The sequence below is a fragment of the Microcebus murinus genome, chromosome 1 (genome assembly GCF_040939455.1).
Source record: "Microcebus murinus isolate Inina chromosome 1, M.murinus_Inina_mat1.0, whole genome shotgun sequence".
In the NCBI taxonomy this organism is placed as follows: domain Eukaryota; kingdom Metazoa; phylum Chordata; class Mammalia; order Primates; family Cheirogaleidae; genus Microcebus; species Microcebus murinus.
The window spans coordinates 151047285-151070173 of record NC_134104.1 but is presented as its reverse complement, the minus strand read 5'-3'; the positions used below and the strand labels follow the sequence as shown (position 1 = coordinate 151070173).

The 22889-nt window shown below is 41.7% G+C and overlaps 1 protein-coding gene across 1 annotated transcript; it reads right to left on the bottom strand.

Moving 5' to 3' along the window:
- Positions 1-1063: 1063 nt before the first annotated feature.
- On the bottom strand, positions 1064-22406 carry LOC105874473 (uncharacterized). Its single transcript, XM_012770372.3, is given in 4 exon segments — positions 1064-14244; positions 16185-16296; positions 16617-16706; positions 21111-22406. Coding segments are annotated over 3 exon segments (1578 nt in total). The 5' UTR covers positions 16632-16706; positions 21111-22406; the 3' UTR covers positions 1064-12793.
- Between the last annotated feature and the right edge of the window lie 483 nt (positions 22407-22889).

The window sequence follows — 22889 nt, the reverse complement described above, 5'->3', positions numbered from 1 at the left end:
TAAAACTGCTATAAACATCTGTGTGCAGGTTTTTGTGTGGACATACATTTTCAATTCATATGGGTAAATACCAAGGAGTACAATTGCTAGATCAGATAGTAAAAGCATGATTAGTTTTGTAAGAAACTGCCAAACTGTCTCCCAGAGTTACTGTACCATTTTGCATTACCATTGGCAATGAGTGAGAGCTCCTATTGCTTATATCTTCACTAGCATTTGATGTTGTCGGTGTTTTAGATTTTGGCCATTTTAATAGGCATGTAGGGGTGTCTCATCCCATTGTTTTAAATTTGCAATCCTCTAATGACATATGACGTTGAACATCTTCATATGTTTACTTGCCATCTTTATATCTTCTTTGGTGAGATGTCTGTTTAGGTCTTTTATTGATTTTAAATCGGGTTGTTCACTTATTGTTGAGTTTTAAGTGTTCTTTGTATATTTTGGATAAAAGTCCTTTATGAAATATGTTTTTTGTAAATGTTTTCTTCCAGTCTGGGGGTTATCGTCTATCTTGGCAGTGTCTTTTTTTTTTTTTTTTGAGACAGAGTCTCACTCTGTTGCCTGGGTTAGAGTGCCATGCTGTGGTGTCAGCCTAGCTCATAGCAACCTCAAACTTCTAGGCTCAAGCGATTCTTCTGCCTCAGCCTCCTGAGTAGCTGGGACTACAGGCATGCGCCACCATGCCAGGCTAATTTTTTTCTATATATTTTTAGTTGGCCAATTAATTTCTTTCTATTTTTTAGGGGTCTCGCACTTTCTCAGGCTGGTTTCGAACTCCTGACCTTGAGCAATCCACCTGCCTCAGCCTCCCAGAGTACTAGGATTACAGGAGTGAGCCACTACACCTGGCTTTGGCAGTGTCTTTTGCAGAGCAGAAGTTTTTAATTTGTTTCATGATCATGCCTTTGGTATTGTCATCACCCTATCCAAGGTCACCTAGATAGTCTCCTGTTGTGTTCAAGGAGTTTTCTAGTTTTGTGTTTTACATTTAGGTAAAACACATTTAGGTAAAACAAGATCTATTTTTTTGTGAACAGTGTAAGATCTGTGTCTAGAATCATTATTTTTTTGCATGTGGATGTCCAGTTGTTCCAGCACTATTTGTTGAAAAAGCAACTTTGCTTCATTGTATTTCGTTTACTCCTTTGTCACAAACAAGTCAGTTATATTTATGTGCACCTATTTCTTGGTTCTCTATTCTGTTCCACCAGTCCAGTTGCCTATTCTTTCACCAATATCACATGGTTTTGATTAGTATAGCTTCATAATAAGCCTTGAAATCAAGTAGGCTTAGTCCTCTGACTTAATTCTTCTACTTTAATACTGAGTTGGTTACTCTGGGTCTTAGACCTCTCCTTACAAACTTTAGGATCAGTCTGTCAATATCCACAAAATAACTTTCTGGGATTTGGGTCAAGATTGCATTAAATTTATAGATGTAGTTGTGAAGAAGTAACATGTTGACAATATTGAGTCTTCCTATCCATAAATATATAAATCTAACTCTCTCCATCTATTTACTTCTTTGATTTCTTTCATCAGAGTTTTGTAGTTTTCCTCATATAGCTCTTGTACATATTTTGTTAGATTTATACCTAAGCATTTCATTTTGGGGGATGCTAATGTCATTGTTAATGAGTTTTTAATTTCAAATTCTACTTGTTCATTATTGATATATAAGCAAGTAACTGACATTTGTACATTAACCTTGCTATAATCCTGTAACCTTGCTATAATCACTTATTAGTTTCAGGATTTTTGTTGTCAATTCTTTTGGATTTTCTACATAGACAATCATACTGTCTGTTAAAAAATACAATTTTATTTATTTTTTCCCATTCTATATACCTTTTATTGCTTTTTCTTATCTTATTGCATTAGCTAGGACTTCCATTGCTGTGTTGAAGAAAAGCAGTGGTGAGAGAGAACATAGTTTCTCATCACCTATCATGTTAGCTATAGGTTTTTTTGTGTTTTGCTTTGTTTTGGTAGATGTTCTTTATCAAGTTGAGGAAGTTCACCTCTATTCCTAGTTTGCTGAGAAGGTCTGTCATTTTGAGACAGCACTTCATCAGGCTCACTAGAAGAACCAGACCCAGAAAGATGATCACGCCTCCTTGGAGGATGGTCCTCAACCAGTACCCAAGTGCCTGGATTAAGGCAATTGAAACTGAAAAGGTCAAGTGAGACTAAAGGGTGGGGGTGGGGTACTCTGTCTGGGTAAACTATCCTGCCCTGACCATGAGTCTTCTCCAGCTCAATTTCTATTTTCCCTGAATTATTTATACATATATGCCAACAGGTTTTGGCAATAACATAAAGATCACCCTGTTCTGCCAGCAGATTATCAAGGGCTTTTTGGTTGTTCATTACCACCTTGGCTAGTGACTTTAGTGAGTCTTGTTGGTCTTGGATAGCTTGGGCAGTAACATTAAGTATTTTCTCCACAGTTAAGGGAAGATTATGCATTTTTTCTAGGGCCTATATGCTGATGCTTATATTAGAATATGAACTGCAGAATGAAACCAGCTGTTGATTTGTCCTCCCAGGAGGGTGCTAGAAGTAATTCTGTAGTGGGTTAGCAGAGTGGGTTCTTTCTAGCCCTCTGTATGGTTGTTGAAAAGGACAGTGGACTCTAGGACTCCAAAGCAACAAGATCCTTCTGAGGACAGACAACTGTTGCCCACTGAGACCCACAGAGGAAGGGCACAAGTGACATGTCAGGCATTAGTTGTTATAATACTGGTTTGCCCATTTATATACAGTCTCAGCCTGTTTTTGCCCTGTGGTTGCAGGGTGAGAAAAATTACATGTAGTACATCCACATCTGAAGTACCAATAGAGGTCAGTAATGCCCATCCCAGTATGGAGTCCTTTCTGTCATATCATAAGTAATATTAAAGCAGGAGTGCCTGCACCTGAACTTCCATCAAGGAGGTTACCTGGCGTATGACCCATTTTGAGGATGGTCTGATACACTGTGTTAATAGCCAGGCCACTATAATGGAAGTATAAGACAGGAGGGACTTCAGTCTTGGTAACAAATCTAGCATTGTTTGCTTGCCTCTTTTTTGCCTTATTGTATTAGAAGAAAAGTTGTGCTGATTCTTACCAGGGTGTTGTCATGCCAAGTATGACAGAGTCTTCTGTAGGAATAAGCAAGGGAAAGATTGATGATCATACCCTACTTTCACTACAAAAAACTCCCAAGGCCAGAGATGTTCTTGTCCAATGTCCTGGTGTGAGGATTGCCTGAGGATAGCTACTCAGGCTGTTTGTCTGAGTCCTGAGGCTACAACTTCTGCAGGGATCCATTGGCCTTGTTACTTGACCCAAAGCTTTTAGCCTCGGTTGTCCAATCCAGGGAGGGAGTTCAAATTCAGAAGAAATTTGGTATATCTTATAATACTGCCCACCTTGGGATCAGGAGTCCTGGGCATGACCAGAGGAACATTAGTGTCTCAATATTTTGTCACTCCTTTTCCTGTCCCCATGGGGTGCTACAAGTGGGAGGCACCTGAAGGCACCATCGCCTCCAGATTTGAATCAGGAGGCCCACTGGTGGCACCCCTGAGGCCCAGATCACAAACTGCCACTGGATAGTGCTTCCCACTGGAAAGAAAGAAGAAAAAGAATGGCTGGGTATACTGAGATTGGGATTTCACAAGTGTAGCCCAATGAGGTGACTGCCTGGTTCTTTACCTGCCTCAAGTTCAGCATTTCCCAACATGCATTGCAGGGCTGTTTCTCTTCCACTGGAGTGCAGTGTCTAATTTCCAGATGGCTTTTGTTAGGTGGGAGTACTACCCAGTAAGTTGTTCTTCCTGATTGCTTTTGCATAATTGTTGCTTGAGCCACACATTCCATTATTCTGTCACCCTGTTCACCTGACAGTGAGAGAACATAAAACCACCCCCTACCCCCACCTTTATTTTTCTGACACAGGGTCTTGTTCTGTCATCTGAGCTAGAGTGCAGTGGCATCATCACAGCTCACTGCAACCTCAAACTCCTGGGTTCAAATGATCCTCCTGCCTCAGCCTCCAGAGTAGATGAGACTACAGGCACATGCTACCACACCCAGCTAATTTTTCTATTTTTTGTAGAGACATGGTCTTGCTTTTGCTCAGGCTGATCTCAAACTCCTGACCTTATGCAATCCTCCGACCTCAGCCTCCCAAAGTACTAAGATTACAGGTGTGAGCCACCAAGCCCAGCCAAAAGGCCCATCTTATGTCATGGAAGCATGCCCATTGCTGTGTAGCTTGCGCAATGAATGTGTTGCCTTGATTAGGTTGGAATCCTGCTGAACATTAGAACACGTGGCAGAGGTGTTTTTTACAAGCTGTCATACTAGTGCTTGCATTTATATGGTTCACTGGAATGGCAGTCCCATCTCCAGAATGCATACCCATGGCAGTAAGGCATCACCAGAATCTGTGTCTGAGAACTAGCAGTCCAATGAAGTCAATATGCCTGTGGGGACAAGAGTGACTTTATTTTTAAATGCTAATCTGCCTAACCCTAAGTCTGGAATGCCTCCAAAATGTCTAGTTGATGTATTGCTGTTTATATAGAAACACCTATTCCATATAAATTTCAACTCTCCTCCAAAACCACCCTTGGTGATGTTGCAGAAACAACAGGCTGTGATGCCAACACATTCTTGTGATGCCAACACCATTCTTCCATTCACCTGCACATTCCTTCCAAAGCACATATAGTTTCTCCCCCTAATGAAAGTCCTGGGTCTGGTGGATTGAGTTGCAGAGATCTACCTGTTTTATGGCTGCCCAAGACCATGCTTCTGTCCATAAGTCCCCCTAATAAATCATCCTATGCAGACAAGATTTGTCTACCTCATTCTTTGGTTTCTTGGCTCCTCTGGCATTTGGGGGTCACTTTGCTTATATAGCCCTTTCACAGAACAATGTCACACTGTCATGGGCCCTTTGCCCCTGATGATATGGCACAGTTCACCACGTTGCATTGCCTGGGCTAGTGGTAGGAGTCACAGGACTGGATTGCATCTTTGGCTTGCCTTTCTTTTAGGGCAAGTTCTCATGATTTAGCCCATTCTTACATCTGAGGTGTACTTCCACATTCCATTCTGTGGTGGACCCAATAGGGAAGTTTGCCATTTGCTAAGCACATACTCGATCAACTTATGAGTCCCATTCATGTTCTCTTTTGAATGGTCCTTTGCCATAAGTAACAAACAGGTCTCTTTCATAGTTCACAAACTGCCTAAATAGTCCCCGTCCCTATATACAGGAGTCCTTAACAGTTCAATCATTAATCTGCCAGTCACTGGACCATATGGCTAGCCCATTTGCAACAGCCCATGAGTCTGTAAACATGTAGCAGAGTTGCTGTTAGGTTTGGCTGTATGGCCATCACCACTGTACAGAGTTCGGCCCTTTTGGCACAGTATCTTTGCTGAGTCTCTGTTAAAAGGTGGCCATCCTTAGGGTGTGTCTTAGTACATTTGTGCTGCTATAGCAGAATACCTGAGACTGGGTAATTACAAAGAATATACATCTATTTCTCACAGTTTTAGAGGCTGGTAAAGTCCAAATCAAAGCATAGGAAGGGTTTTAATGTCTGGTGAAGACAGTCTCTACTTCCAGAATGGAACCTTGAATGCTGTGAAGGAGAGAAGTGCTGTTCCTCACATAAGGACATAAGAGAGCAAATCCACTCTCACAAGCCCCCTTTATAGTAGCATTAATACAAATCCATCCCTGAGGACAAAGCCTTCATGACCTAAACATCTCCCATTAGCCCCCACTTCCAATACTGCTTTGCATTGGAGATTATGGGGTGTTTTGTTTGTTTGTTTTTTTTTTAGAGACAGAACCTCACTATGTTGTTCAGGCTGGTCTTGAACTCCTGAGCTCAAATGATTCTCCTCTCTTAGGGCTCCAGGGTACCTGGGACTTCAGGTGCATGCCACTGCACCTAGCTGGTGATTAAGTTTTAACACGAGTTTTAGAGGGGATAAAAACATTCAAACTACAGCAAGGTGGATGGCCACAAAAGCCCATTAAATTCCATCAGCTTTGAGTTTCACAGACCCCCCTCAGTGAAACAACTCATAACATCAGGTGGAATATCTTTGAACCATGGGCTGTACTTAGCTAAGGGGACACCCCCTGTGGGCTGCTCAGCTGCTCTGGCAAGGCTGCCTCTCCAGAGTCAGCTGACGCCCTAAAGTCCAGTCAGGCTCCATCTCCTATGTAACATTTCCATTTAATGATGACACTTTACTGATCCTGTCCTATTGGTAGGATTAGTGAGTACTGTGAAAAAATAAAATCAGATCAAGTTTATTGTCATACAAACAGTACAGATCACGATCTGGGAGACTCAAATCAAGTGGTAAGAAGTTCATCCTACAGCAGTTACAGCACAGTTCATACAGCGTAAAGGTGGGAGTATTTTGACCTTTTTCATGATTAGCTTTTATACGTTAATGCTCTTTTTTTAGAAAAAGCAGAGCCGTTTAAGCTTATTTGTCTACAGCTGATTGGCTTAATTTCACTGAATCATGTTGAGAAGGATATAAAGCTTATGTTTTGTGTTTCATTTATGATCAGAGATTTAAGTTTCAGGGAAAGCAGAATGATGTACGTTTCGGTTACATGGTTGGCCTTGGGGCATATCTACATTGTGGCTTCCAATTTTATTTTCCTTTAACAGCACATACGTGAGGATGGGCGGCTCAGGTCTTAAGGTAAAATATGATGCTTCAGTGGTCAAGCATTCTGTTCCCATCAGGGTCCAAAACAGCAGGCTGAGAGTTACATTCAAAGGTAGCGTAGGTGGCAACCATCTTGGGTAATTTATATATCCCAAACCTGAGAGGCCAGCACACTCTTGTAGCAGTCTCTTGTTGCCACAGGCTCCAATCTGCATCAGTAGTTCCATAGGCCTATGGGCTTCCTTGGCCTAAATGGCAGATTTATTCCTTGTTGGAATGGCAAACAAATTCCTTGTTTTGGGGAGTCCCATTCAGAGGTAGTTGCATTGCGGGTAATTTTAACTAAAGGAAGCAAAGTAATACCCAGATGTGGCACATGTTCTCTAACAGCCAAACAGGCCTACCACCTTCTTTCTTGTGGAGGGTGGGAGCTGCCAAGGCTGATTTTTTCACTTTATCAGAAATACTCCTCTGATTACTAACCTTGGTGGCTCCAAGGACTGCACTTGTTGAACAAGTCCCTGGATCTTCTCAGGGTTGACAGCTCAACCTACCATATTATCTATGACCCTATGTAGGTCATAGGTCAACTGTTTTTTAGGCCAACAATGAAGATGTTAACATAGTGGATGGCGAGTACTTCCGGAAGTCATTGGGCATGTGGCAGATCAGAGGAATTGAAGTACTGCTATGGACTGAATTTTGTGTCCCACAAAATTTGCATGTTGAAGCCATTAGATCCAATATGACTATATCCAGAGTCACAAAGGTAGGAAAGAGGAAGGCTGTGAACATCCACTATTCCAGACATGAAAAGAATGACCCTTCCCTTGGCTATTCAGAAATCATTAGGAATACTGCCTCAGTTTCAATAGGCCAAATGATCTCTGATGAAAGCCATGGGGGAGTGACCCCTGCCTGGCACATTTATGGTCAGGACCATTATCCCAGAGGTCCTGGAGGGGACAGCATGGGACCAAAGAGGATTATTTTCTAGCCTTATGATCTCATGGATGGGCATGGTGGCTCATGCCTGCAATGCTAGCACTTTGGGGGGCCAAGGCAGGAGAATCACTTGAGGCCAGGAGTTTAAAAACAGCATGGGCAACATAGCAAGACTTCGTTTCTACAAAAAAATAATTAGGGCATGGTGGCGTGCCCCTGCAGTCCCAGCTACTCAGGAGGCTGAGGCAGAAGGATCACTTGAGCCCAGAAGTTCAAGGGTACAGTGAGCTATGACCATACCACTGCACTGCAGCCTGGGAGATGGAGCAAAACCCTGTCTCTGAAAGAAAAAAAAAATTCTCATGAAATTTGCCTTGCTAAATTTTGGATTTGCATGGGGCTCATCATCCTTTTCTTCCTTCCAATTTCTTCCTTTTGGAATTGAAATGTCTAATCTATGCCTGTCCTACCATTGCATTTTTGAAGCACATAACTTGTCTGGTTTCATAGGTCCACAACTAGAGAGGAATTTTGCCTCAGGATGAACTGTACCTTAACTCTCACCCATATGTGATTTGGATGTTTAGATGAGACCTTCAACTTTAGAGGTTAAAGTTGATACTGAAATGAGTTAAGACTTTTGGGGATGTGGGGATGGAATGAATGCATTTTGTATGCATGGACATGAACGGAGGGGTGGCTAGGAGTGGAATGTTATGGAATGAATGTTTATATTGAAGCCCCAACCCCAAATATGATGGTATTTGGAGATGAGATCTTTGGGAGATAATTAGGGTTAGAACAGGTCATAAGGATGGGGCCTTCATGATGGAATTAATACCCTAAAAAGATGTAGAAGAGGCATCAGTGCTCTTGCTCTCTCCAAAATGTAAGGTCACAGGAAGAAGGTGGCCATCTGCATACCAGAGAGCTGTCACCAGCAATCAACCATGTTGGCATCTTGATGTTGGACTTTCAAGTGTACAGAACTGTAATAAATATCTGTTTTTTAAGCCATCCAGTCTATGGTATTTTGTTATAGCAGCTCAAACTGACTAAAACAGTTGCTAAAGATATGTCCCTTCCAGATCCCTTACCCATACCAAAAAGGAATCAGGCCCAGTTACTTCTAGTAAGCTTTCAAAGATTAATTCCCGGCCGGGTGCAGCGGCTCACACCTGTGAATCCTAGCACTCTGGGATGCCAAGGCGGGCAGATTGCTCGAGGTCAGGAGTTCAAAACCAGCCTGAGCAAGAGCGAGACCCTGTCTCTACTATGAATAGAAAGAAATTAATTGGCCAACTAATATATATAGAAAAAATTAGCCAGGCATGGTAGCGTATGCCTGTAGCCCCAGCTACTTAGGAGGCTGAGGCAGAAGGATCAATTGAGCCCAGGAGTTTGACGTTGCTGTGAGCTAGGCTGATGCCATGGCACTCAGTCTAGCCTGGCAACAAAGTGAGACTCTGTCTCAAAAAAAAAAAAAGATTAATTCCCAAGTGACGGAAACTCTCCACAGTAATAAAAGAGGGAAAAAAAATCCTTCCAAATTCATTTTGCAAAGCCAGCAAAACATTATTACCAAATGGAATAATCTTGATTACACTTAACAACAACAATCACTATGAACAAATAGATTTTACTAAAAAAATACAAGGACATTCCAAGTATTTAGAAACTTACCAACAAAATGAAATACCAAAAAGAAAAAAAAAAAGACAGAGAAAGACATACCCCATAAAATTACAGATTTTTAAAAACCTGATAGAACTTAGCAACTATTCCTAATAAATAATAATTACAAAACTATATACTCTATGCCAAGCACTGTTTTAAGTACCTTACGCATATGAACTAATGTAATCCTCACAACCTTATGAGGTAGCTTCATTTTATAGACAGAGGAACTAAGATACAAGGAAGCTAAGTGATTTGCCCAGGGTCACACACCTAATAAAGTGGTGGACCTAAGATTTGAACCTAGGGCACTGGGCACAAAATCTCTGCTCTTAACCACTGTACTATACTGTTTCTTCCAAAATTAGGATTAGAAGGAAATATCCTAAATGCAATAGAATATTTATTAGACCCTAACAAGGAACACCATAAGAAACTGTGAAATACTAAAACCATCCCTCCTGAGTTAAGAAAAAGCCATAGAATGCCTATAATCTATTAAATAGTTTTTGAAGTTCTTGCTAATGCACAATATAAGTGGCATAGATAGGAAATTAAGAGATAAATAAATCATTTATTATATATCTATAGAAAAGCCAGAAAAATGGAACTAAAAAACTGTTAAAACTAACAATATAGCAAGGTAACTGAATCCAGATTTTTAAAAGTTTTTAAACTTAAAGCTTATACTAGGAATAACTAATAGAAATTGAGGTATGGCTTTCAAATGCAGCCAGTTTTCCTTCATCCAAGAGCCTGAGGCTTTTTCAGGATATCAGGGTATTCACTTCTACTGAGCACATACTCCAAATTGGTGGTAGTAGGCACATACAATTATGAACAGTGCAAGTGCCCACCTTCCAGAGGCTTAGCATGGTAGGGGATGAGCAGACAAGAACCAGAAACCAGCATCCAGTAGGCAGGGTGGTGCTACTGAAGACATGATCAGAAATGCCCAACTCGGAGTGGATGATTGGACCCATGTGTTCATACAGGGTCAGAATCTGAAAGCTCCCAAAGTATTGTAAAACACTTAAAAAAAAAAAAAAAAAAAAAGCCCTATCTGCATACCATTTAAGGAAAACAAAAACAAATACCAAAAATATAGCTGAAAACATTTAAAATACTTATTCACAAAAGGCAAATTTCCAGTTGTATCCTGAGTTCAGTAATTTTTATAGGCCCTGAAAAACTTTAGGCTCCCAATAATAATCTTTTCTAACTTTGTCTGAGATGTCCCCCCAGAATCACATTTCTTATTTTCTTGAGCCTCAAGTCTCTTTCCTTTCTTCTCCACTGTCTGGGACATAAACTGTAGCTCATGAAATCCTCTCCAGGTTACATATCTGACATTGCCCCTCTAGCCCCCTCCTCTACCTCTGTCACACTGCTGATCCTGTCAGCCTGTTAAGAGGAAGTTTGGGGCCGGGCGCAGTGGCTCACGCCTGTAATCCTAGCACTCTGGGAGGCCGAGGTGGGCAGATTGCTCAAGGTCAGGAGTTCAAAATCAGCCTGAGCAAGACCCCGTCTCTAGTAAAAATAGAAAGAAATTAATTGACCAACTAAAAATATATATACAAAAAATTTAATTAGCTGGGCATGGTGGCGCATGCCTGTAGTCCCAGCTAGTTGGGAGGCTGATGCAGAAGAATTGCTTGAGCCTAGGAGTTTGAGGTTGCTGTGAGCTAGGCTGACGCCACGGCACTCACTCTACCCCGGGCAACAAAGTGAGACTCTGTCTCAAAAAAAAAAAATTAAAAAGAGGAAGTTTGGGAGATGGAAAGAGAAGCGGGTAGACACAAGAGGCAAAGGTCCTGCAGATTGAGGCTCAACTGCAAGGGTAGAAAGGAAATGTTGTTCAAGTTCATGACTGATATGTCACTGTAAAAAGGGGAAATCCTCTGAGATTTCCTGTTTCTTATGTCTTTGGGGAATGAAAGATGGCCTGATAACTAAGGGTACATACAGCTCTCATCTTGACATTAAGATGGCAGTTGTAGTTGGATATGGCTAGCTGATAAGGAAAACATATTAGTCTGATTTTTTACCTTGCCAAAAATCTCATCACTGTGAATTCCAATCACCCAGGGATGCTCCTAGCTGGCATTTTCAATCATCTGTACCACAGCCATTAAGGTCAAGTCTTCTTTTCAGTACATTTTGACTGCAAAGTTTATTTAGGAAGTAGGATGCAGTCAGCTTTAGTTCAGAACTAAATAAGCATGCAAGTCAAAGAACATATGAGTGAGTTATGACTGCCCAACTCAATACACAGGTATTCATTCACACTAAATCCATTAGCTCTTAAAGTCTGAAGTACCAATAGGAAAACTTCCACGGCAACACACAGTGGTCCCCAACTTTTTTGGCACCAGGGACCAGTTCCATGTAAGACAATTTTTCCATGGACTGGAGATGAGGCAGTAGGGTATCATAGGTGGGGGTAGTGTGGTGCAGAGCTCAGGCAGTGGTGCATAACCCATTTCCTAACAGGTCACAGACTAGTAATGGGCCATGGCTCAGGGTTTGGGGACTGCAGACATAGAAGGTATCAGTGAAGTTCTGTATGTGATATACTATGAGGAGATGCCACTTCCATCTTCAGAAGTTTCTAGTCCAATAAATATGATGAGGGCAAGGGGAGAGGCCATACCCATGTTAAGAATGGTTCAATTTGAGAGTTGAGTTTCAAAACATATTTAAGAACTAGCATACTCAAACTATTATCTATATGTTAAAAGAAATAGATGCCACATCTGATCTCAAGAGCCTACAAGTTGATATGAAAGTCTACACATATGCATTAAGTTGAGGACAATTTACAAGGCAATTCAACAACAGTTGTACATTGTAGCACCAGATAATTTAAAGCACTGAGATCAAATAAAAAGAAGTTAATAAGAGGAATGAAGAAGCATTTGAAGAAGAAAGCCTTTCAGAGATGAGATGAACCTTGAACATTGTGAGAGATGATTACAAAACAGGAAGAAAAGGTTTTCTAGGTAGAAAAGAAAAATGATGAGAGGATATACATTACAATATAAATTTGAAAAGTAGCCGTGGAAGATGACAGCCAAGAAGCAGACAAGAATAACCTTATACAATGACTTCATGTAAGTGATGAAATGGAGGAATTGCAGTAGAATAAAGAAGATATAATCGTTGTTCTTGAGAAACACAGAATCTGATTATGGGATGTACACCAAGAAATTAGATTTTAAAATAGTTTAAAAAAGAAAGAGAGAAGGAAACCTACAAGTAAATGAAATGTATAGTCCTTACTTTCTTAGTAGTAGGGTAAGGATCAAACTAAGTTATTCCCACTCTCCCACCTTAGTGACCCAAGGGAAACCAGGCAGGCAATGGTGCACATTGATTAGTGTTTCCAAGGAAGACAGGGTGTGAGCATCTTCTTATAAAGAAAACTTAACTGAAAGGTCTTCACTCTGTCTCAGAGAACCATGCCTTAAGAAACTGACCGACCTAGACCTGAGGGCTTCTCTCCAGTGTGAGTTCGCTGGTGGTGATTAAAAGTGGAGCGCTGACTAAAGGCTTTCCCACACTCACTACATTCGTAAGGTTTCTCTCCAGTGTGAACTCTCTGGTGCACAATAAGCTGTGACCTGTCACTAAAGGCTTTTCCACAATCGTTGCATTTATAGGGTTTTTCCCCAGTATGTGTTCTCTGATGTATCATAAGGCTGGAGCTATAACTGAACACCTTTCCACACTTATTACATTTATAAGGTTTCTCACCAGTGTGAATTCTCTGGTGTATAATGAGGTAGTTTTGATTGAAGGATTTTCCACACTCATTGCACTTATAGGGCTTTTCACCTGTGTGAATTCTCTGGTGTCGAATAAGACATTTACTCAGACTGAATGCCTTACCACACTCACTACATTCAAATGGTTTTTCTCCAGTATGAATTCGTTCATGGTCAGCAAGTTCAGAGATCTGATTGAAGGCTTTCCCACATTCGCTACATTTGTATGGCTTTTCCCCAGTATGGAGGCTCTGATGTCGAATAAGACATTTGCTCCGACTGAAGGCCATGCCACATTCATTACACTCATAAGGCTTCTCCCCAGTGTGGATTCTCTGATGGTCTATGAGATTTCTATTGGAACAGAAAGCTCTCCCACACTCATTACACTTGTAAGGTTTCTTACCACTGTGAAGAACCTGATGTCGCACAAGATTTCTATTCCGACTAAAAGTTGCCCCACACTCCTTGCATTCATAAGGTTTCTCCCCAGTATGGGTTCTCTGGTGATCAATAAGTTTGGAACTCTGATTAAAAGCTTTTCCACATTCATTACATTTATAAGGTTTCTCTCCATTGTGAAATCTCTGGTGTTGAATGAGATGTGAACTGTGCCGATAGGTCTTTCCACACTCGCTGCATTCATAGGGTTTTTCCCCAGTGTGTGTTCTGAGATGAACAATGAGCTGAGAGGTTTGCCTGAAGGTCTTACCACATTCATTACACTCATAGGGTTTCTCTCCAGTGTGGACTCTCTGATGGCCAATGAGGTGTGAACTCCACCGGAAAACTTTGCCACATTCATCACACTGATAGGATTTCTGTCCCTTTAGAGTTCCTTCATGTTCAGCAGGACGAGAAGACAGATTTCTATGTTCCCCAACCTCCTTATGTTCCTCACACCTGTCTTTTGTGGATATTTTTTCATCCTTACCTGTTATTCCCAAGAAAGCACTTTCTAGTCTGCTCCCTTCTTCATCTGAGGGTGGCACTTCTAGCTTCTCGAAAGTATCTTCATGGACATCTCCAGTCTCTGTTCCCCCAGGAACCAGCCCAAAGAGTCCCCCAGGTATCCTATCAGATGACTCTGATCCATTAGAAATTTCCTGCTTTGGCGTCAACTCTGAACTCTCCATCATGTTTCTACCTGCTGCCAAAAGAAAGAAGAAAACTTTTACTTATTTCTTGTTCTACTGAACAAATAGAATCATCTATAGGCTATGTATCTGAGAAAAAGCCACATTATGGTTAAGAAATAAGATGACACACAGAGAAGAGGAGAGAATATAAGAAGTTCATTTTTTTTTTCCTCCAGGGCTAAAAAAACAAAGAGAGGAAAATAGTCAGTGGAGGAAGGCGGGGAAAAAGATTCCAGGACAGCCAGATGTTGAGCCAATACAGCATATTAGAAGAGCCAACAGAAAGCAAGAGACTAGAGTGTTAAAGCATGGTATGTTCCTACAGAAGTCGCTCTGGTGCGATGTGTCCTTAGTAAAATGATGAACTCTAAGGTGTTTTCCAACCACAACAATGTATAGTTCTATGGTTCTTGAAAACAATGCTGGGAGACACAATGCTAGCAAATATTAATACTTCAAGTCAAATATTCTTTTACATATTCTTTATATATTCTTAAAGAGGGAAGGAAAGATGAGAGTTAACTGCAGATTTATATTATGGGGGTATGATTACAAAAGTATGCAAAAAGGAAAGATCTTGTATGACAGGACAGTAACAAGATTTGGAGAAGCTATGGGTTCAGAAATGCTGAGGAACAGTGTTGAGGGAGAAGGCAGAGCTCTAACAGTGGAGAGGCCAATGTTCCCAGAGCACTGAACTGCCATGAGCCAGTTCTGTACTCCTATAAAAACTAAGAGGGGCAACAATAATTGAAATATGAATTAAAATGTGTCTTTGGGATCTTGATTTTATAGAATATAAAGGAAACTTAATGGGTGAATATTTGCCTTGAATTCTGGAATTTTTAAATACAAAATGTGGGAGAAAATAGAGTAATCCTAGTCATAGCTAAACACCAAAATGTTGGTTCTTTTTAGTCATGCCTTAATCAGAGCCACAGCCATCATGCCATTTAGCCTATGGAAAGTCAAAGATGTCTGGGTCAGTGGCCCAACCCTCTCCAGAGTTGGCTAATGTCCTAAACTTGTCAATCACAGGAAATTCCTTTACAATAAATCTTCCAGAAAACTGCCCCAATCTTTGCAGAGAGGGATTCTTAGGCAACCATGCTGTGTATTAGTGATTCTGAGTATCCGAGGATGGACCACAGGTGATTGGACCGCAACCAGACACTAGACCTAAGGAGCTTATCTGTAGGTTAGTTATCAGCCTCTGCCATGGCCTGGGCCAAAGCTCTGTCCAAACAGAGCAGATATTTAATGGCTGTAGCAACCAGAATCCCTCTCTAAGTAAATGTGGAACTTGAAGTAGGGAAAATTTAGGTAATTACAAGTAGAATTGGAAATTGAAATGGTACATGGAGAGAAGTCAAGCTATTAGGAGCCACAGCAAACAATAAGTATGAGGGAACAATTAGGAAGGAGCTGTGGGAGGGACAAAAGATTCAGAGTGAATTAAATGGGTAGCAGCAACAAAACAAGCAGAGAGAAAACTGATATGCTGTGAGGAGCTGTGTTACATTCACATTAGAACACAGGTGTAAAAATTCATTTGCTTTTGCTGCTCATGCTCCCATAATGCCCTGGGTCAAGGAAAGTCTCCACAGGTCCCTGTTTCTCATAGTGTGGTCTAACTGACCAGTTTGTTCTGGGCTCCCATTCCTTTAAGCCTTACAACACAGAGCTCCTTACTTACAAGAACTTGAATGACTCTCCATTCCTTACAACTAAAAAACCCACAACTAAACCACCTAGGTCAATCAGTAATGAAGTAAAGAGAATGTTGATCCTTGTAAAGCTGATTTTGGGTGCAGAGAGGTTCACCATATTATTTACTCTAATTTATCTATGTTTGGAAATTTTCCTAATGAAAAGGTAAAAAAGACAAAGAATATAGCAAAGAAAAGGTACAGAATGCAGATTCTAAGTTACTGAGAAACAGAATTATTACCCAATGAGGCTGTGCTTCAGTAATTTTCTGACATCATGTTCCAGTAAAGGGCCAGACCTTTCCACTTCTTCTCAGTATAGTCTATAGACAGGTCCTCATACACCAAAATATCCTGGAATAACAAGCTGCTATTGCTCAAGAACTTCCCAGCCTGAAGGGCAGAGTCATCAGGGCTACAGAGGGCATAGGGTATGGGCTCTTGGTGGGCAAAGGGGTGGGAGACAGGAGCTGGGATGACAATTCCAAAAGACAAGTCCAGGGCAAGACAGAGTCCATTAACTCAGCAGTAGTGATCCAGCACCAGGGGACGCAATTAGGCAGGAGAGTCATAGGGATAGTCCCAGATGGGGCAGAGTCCTGGAGGTGAGGGCTCTAGCCATTCTTGGGCCACAGACATGGGAACTTGGGAAAAACACAAAGAACCAAGCTCACCTAGGGCCTGACCATCCAAAGCACAGTTGTTGCTGCTTGGTCTCCGAGTTCCCCGCTTGGGGAAGGGCAGGAACTGGGAAGCAAGTTGAGCTGAGGGAGGAAAGAAAGCTATGAGTGGGACAAGCCCTGCCCTCAGCTCCCATAAGATGTATATTCCCAAAGAGTGGATTCAAGAGAGAACCAGGCAGCTCCACACACACTGACTCTTACTCTCTTCCATAAGGCATTACCCCAAGCGTGTTGTGAATTTTCCCTGGAAGGCACACAGTAGAAGGTGCCTGTTCAAACTGAGAACTCAGTGTTCCTCTAGCCTGCACTCTCTTCAATCTGTCTGAAGCAAGCTCTTTGGGCACATTTTTTCTCCCTAAAACCATGCACACCTGATTTTTCCCTCACAGTTCTGGTTCTTCATACCCTGGTTCCTCTTCCTGTTCCTTCCCTCTCATTACGGACACTCCTTGAAGCTCAGGCCTCAGTGCTTCCTTTTTCTGTCAGCAACTTCACTGACCCTCATTGCTTTCACACTGCTCTCACAGTTCTCATTTGTCTCCTAGACCTGTACCACACGCTTCCAATTGTCTGTGGGACATTCAACTTGGGCGTCCAGCAACATCTTAAGTTCAGAGTCTAAAATGCATATTCTCACCACCTTTCTTTCTGATTTCCCAAGTTCTGTCAATGAATCCAGAGATACGCCAAAATATTCTAATTCTCTTTCTCTTTACCTCAAACATAAGTCTCATGAATATTCCCAGAATTGATCTACAGATTCCACACAATCCCTATGATTCCCAGATGACAATATTTTTAGAAAATGAAAGCTTATCCTAAAATTCCTATGGAGACTCAAGTGACTCATACAGACAAAATAATCTTGAAAAAGAAGAATAAGTTGGAGGACTCCAACTTCCTAATTTCAAAACTTATTACGCAAAGCAAGAGTCATCAGAACATTGTGATGCTGGCATAAAGACAGCCATATAGATCAATGAATAAGAATGAAGAGTTCAGAAATAAATCCATACATTATGGTCATATTTTTCTGACAATGGTGCCAAGATTACTCGAAATGGAAAAAATAGTCTTTTCAACAAATGGTGCTGAGACAACTGGATATCTACCTGCAAAAGAATGAAGATGGAGCCCTGGCTCATATCATCTGCAAAAATTAATTCAAAATGGTCAAAAACCCACATGTAAGAGCTAAAAGTTTAAAACTCTTATAAGAAACATAGCTGTAAACATATGCCACTGGATCTGGCAATAGATTCTTGCCAAAGGCATACCAAAAACACATGGAAAAAAAGAAAAGATAACTTGGACTTCATCAAAAGGAAAAACTCTTGTGCTTAAAGAACGTAAAGCAAAAGTAAAAAGGCATCCCACAGACTGGAAGAAAATATTGACAAATCATATATCTGATAAAGACTTGTATCTGGAATATTTAAAGAACTCATGGCTCAATAATGAAAAGAAAAATAACCTAATTTTAAAATGGACAAAAGGTCTGAATTGACATTTCTCTAATAAAAATATAAAAATAGCTGATAAGCACACAGGATAGTCAGCAACATCAGTCACTGGGGAATGCAGATCAACACAAGGATGTGATACTACACTTTTAGCCAGGTGTGGTGGCGAGTGCCTGTAGTCCCAGCTACTAAGGAGGCTGAGGCAATAAGATTACTTGAACCCAGAAGTTTGAGGCTGCAGTGAGCTATGATTGTGCCACTGCTTTCCAGCCTGGGCAACTCTGTCAATTAAAAAAAAGAGAGAGATACTACTTCATACCCACTAGGATGGCTAGAATAAAAATCAGATAATAGCAAACATCAGTGATGTGGAGATACTAGAACCATCATTTGGTGCTGGTGGAAATGTAAATTGGTACAGACACTTATGAAAACAATCTGACAGTTCCTAAAAATGTTAACAGTTAGTATTTGACCTAACAATTCTACTATAAAGTATACATCCAAGAGAAAAGAAAATTGATGTTCACACAACAACTTGTACACAAATGTTCATAGTACATTATTCATAATAGTCAAAAGGAGGAAACAATCCAAATGTTCATCTAGGTTTTCAAACTTATTGGCATAAACCGATTCATAGTATTGGTACTCTCTTAAAATTAAATAACTTTATCTCCTTTTTGTGCACACTCTTTACAATCCAGGAATAGAGAGAAACATCTTTAAACTGAGATGAGGAATAGCCAAAAAGGAATATATAGCAAATGTGATACTAAATGGTGAAGACATTTAAAAGCCTTGCAATTAAAAGCAGGATCACACAATGTAATCCTAGCCAATGCAATTAAGCAACAAAAATATGCAGAAAACTGTTGGAAAATAAAGATGAAAAGCAAACATACTCATGAATGATATGAAGACTCACCTAAAAAATCTAATAAAGCCCAGTTGTGGTAGCTAGTACCTATAATACCTGCACTTTGGGAGGCCAATGTAGGAGGATCAATTGAGATCAGGAGTTTGAGACCAGCCTGGGCAACACAGCCAGACTCCCTCTCCATCAGAAAAAAAAAAAAAAGAAATCCAATAGAATGAACCAAAAAACAAAACTAATATGAAAGAACAAATATATGGTATATGGTATGTCAGATAGTGACAGGTACTATATAGTAAAATGAGATAAGAAGGCAGGGTGTGGCAGCTCATGCCTGTAATTCTAGCACTCTGGGAGGCCAAGGTGGGCAGATCGCTCGAGGTAAGGAGTTTGAGACCAGCCTGAGCAAGAGCGAGACCCCGTCTCCACTATAAATAGAAAGAAATTAATTGGCCGACTAAAAATATATAGAAAAAATCGGCCGGGCATGGTGGCGCATGCCTGTAGTCCCAGCTACTCGGGAGGCTGAGGCAGAAGTACCGGTTGAACCCAGGAGTTTGAGGTTGCTGTGAGTTAGGCTGACACCAGGGCACTACTTTAGTCTGGGCAGCAGAGTGAGACTCTGTCTCAAAAAAAAAAAAAAAAAAAACGACAAAAAAAGGGTAGAAGTAATTTAAGATCAGGAAGGGAAGAAATAAGCTCATAAATTCAACCTTATGAAAAGCATAACAATTCACCTGAGGGTCACAGGAATGTTCACAAGACCTCTTTCAGATTATTTCTTTCAGATGGTTTTAAAAATATTGAAAATTACAAAATACAGTGAGTCATGTTTTACCATACTTTATGTATTTTATTCTCAAGCATTCTCTGACATCACAGAATGCTTATGCACTAATACTTCCTAGATAGAAGCCACAGAAAACTTACTGGTAGAACAGGCAGCATTTGTCAGTTTCCTCTTTAACTGCATAAGGAGGTTTATCTTCAAAACATTCCCATGTTTTCCACTTACTAAGAAGTGATTGGTTTTCAACCAATATTTGTCAGCCTTAGATAACACGTAAGAGTAGCCTAATTCTTCAGTCCCTGAATAAGCACAGGCATACACACATACATAACACATATAAGTTCCCTGAAATTGCTTAATCAAATTAGTGCTCAAACCACTCGCTGACACTTCCCTGCAAAACAACTGACCTAATATTAATGAGTTTTCTATGGCTATCCCTTTTAGATTAGAAAGGAGACCGTTTTCTGATATTTTAGGCCAATGCAAGTCAGGGTACACTATAATGGCTGTAGGTTAGAGCTCTACTTTTGTTTAAAAACTGGATTTTCTACACTGGTTTTTATCATTTTGAAAGACAACCCCCCTAACAAACAATATTTTGCTATTTTTCTGCACAGATGTCACTTGTTGACCACTTACGGCTTCATGTAAATGTGCACTATGGGAAATAAACTGCAAACACAGTATTTTAATTATCTTCACAAAAAAATGTTTCAGTGGTCATAATGCCAGTCCCAGTTTTAACCAAAATGAGAATAAATGCATCCCGCAAGTTCTAGAGATTGTAATTTTTAAAAACCACTTAATGCCACTGAATTACACACTTCTAAACTGGTGAAAATGGTAAAAAATTTGATGCGCTGTATGGTAAATGGTACGTGTATTTCATCACAATACTAACAAAAGCTTTTAAAAAGCAATAGCACGCTCTTTCATAACAAAAGTATGTATGAACATACATGCGAGTGTGATAATTACCCACAGTGTGTAAATGCCACGAGGCCTGCAGATAAAATTTCCGGATTGCGGCTATTTTTACTTTTCTTCCACTTTCCTGTGGTATCTAATTGTTTCTAATGAATACGCTTTATTTGTAAAATTGGGTGAAAAGACAGAGCCCAGAGAAAGCAGGACTCCAAATTCTCCACATCGGAACCGGGATGCGAAGACGTCCCCGATGCGCCCCCAGCGAGGCGGGGTGGGATCCCCGGCCAGGCCCCCAGCCCACGGCGGAACCTCGAGGCAGGTCCCTGTCTGCCGCCAGGGCAGGGCCGAGGGCCCCCGCAGGCCTCCGCGAGCCCCGTACCCGCAGAGCCGCCCCCACCGCTCCCGCGCGCCGCTGGGCAGCTCACCTTCTCCCACCGCAGCCTCAGCTCAGTGCCCCGCGCCTTCCTCCGGGCTGTCGGGGCCGCGCACGCGCGCCACCGCCCCGGGCCCTCCGCGGCCGCTCTAGGAAACTGGGAGGGCCAACGTCTCTGCTGCTGCCCGGTCTCCGGAGAGGCGGTGGGCGGCCTCTAGGCGGGCGGCGGGGCTTGTCCCTAACGCCCCTCACCTCCCTGCGTTGGGCACCTCGCTCCCACGCTCGGATCTCCAATGCCCGCTCGTGCCTCAGAGCTTGGTCAGCAGTGGTCTGTTTGCCCACGGCCCTCCCATTGTGCCTGCGGGGCTCCCTTGGAGGCCTCTCTCCAACCCACCCCTCGCCCGCCCCGCCCCCGAGGGAATAAAGGGACCCGAAGGGGTGACAATGGGAACCGCAAGCCTGAACCCCTCTGGGGCGTCCCCGTACTCCAGGCCTTTTGAATCATTTTCATGGTACAACAATTGTCAAAAGACAAGATTACAACAATTTAGTGTATAGAGCTAATTGGCTTTATTTGCAATTCATGAATCAGGACATCTCATTCTTTAAAATAAAAGAGATCCCACTGGACATGACAAAACAATGGGTTTTGTGAGGTGGGAACAAGGAAACAATAGGAAAAAAATGGGTTTACTTTTCTTGTAAGAGTTAAAGCAGAGGGGACTTTCTTACTGTGCTGACTCAGGTTTAATAGGCTGTGATTTCTTGCTGTGAATCTTTTGTTTTCAGGAAAGACTAGTTTGTTTTGGAAATTTGAGGAAATTGCTTACCAATTTCCTCAAAGTTTCAGTTTAATTATGTGGCATTTAGCATGAGTGACTCCATTTTTGTTTGGCCAGATCCCCGTTGGGGTTTCTTGCAGGAGGTCGGTTCAAAACAATGGCCTCTCCTAATCTTGTTTAACACAACTAAAGGGTTAATGCCTGGCCCGCTCCAGGGCCCTTCAGGATCTGCTCAGGTCTATTGAGACTGGCACAGGGTAGTTAATATGTTTTAAGTATCACCTTTGAGGGGAAAAGAGGCCTCAGGAGCACTTTCAGCTCTGTGTGTGGGCTGGAAGAAAATCTTTGAGGCCAATTTCCCTCTTTCCCTGCAACTCCTCCTCACTTGTAGAAAAAGAGATGAGACCAGGTGGGAAAGGAGCTCCTTCAGCCCCTTCTCCTCCCCAAATTAAGCCTTTAGTTAGTGGATCATATGAAAATCGATCAGTCTTGGCCTTGTGTAGAGCGGTGGTTCCCCAACCCCAGGGTCTTTGGGCTTGTACCTGACCGTGGCCTGTCAGGAAACAGTCCACACATCACTGCCTGAGTTCTGCACTCACCCACCCACTCCACCCCCAGTCCGTGGAAAAATTGTCTTCCATGAAACCAGTCCCTGGTACCAAAAAGGTTGGGGGCAGCTGCTATCGAGCAATGAAAGACAGCATGGGGACAGCTGGTATCAGAGGGCCATGGGGTTAAGACCTCTTCCATTCTCAACAAGCCTAGATAATTATTCTCTGGGTGGTTGGGAGATGAGTGGGTGCTTGCTAGAAGGAGAGCTGGATGTGTCCCATGCTCATGATCTCCCTCATGGTCTCGCTCTGATTACTTTGATTTCTAGGAGAAAGTATAGTTTCTTTTGCATGGCCTGGCTACCAGGATGCTAGTGGGGTAGGAGGTACAGAGAAGCAGGAAGAAGAATTGAGATGTAGAAATCATAATTGTTCTGTTGAGGATGTTGGAGTTGGAGGTAAGATGAAAGGACCAGAGGAGTTTTTAGTAGGAAGATG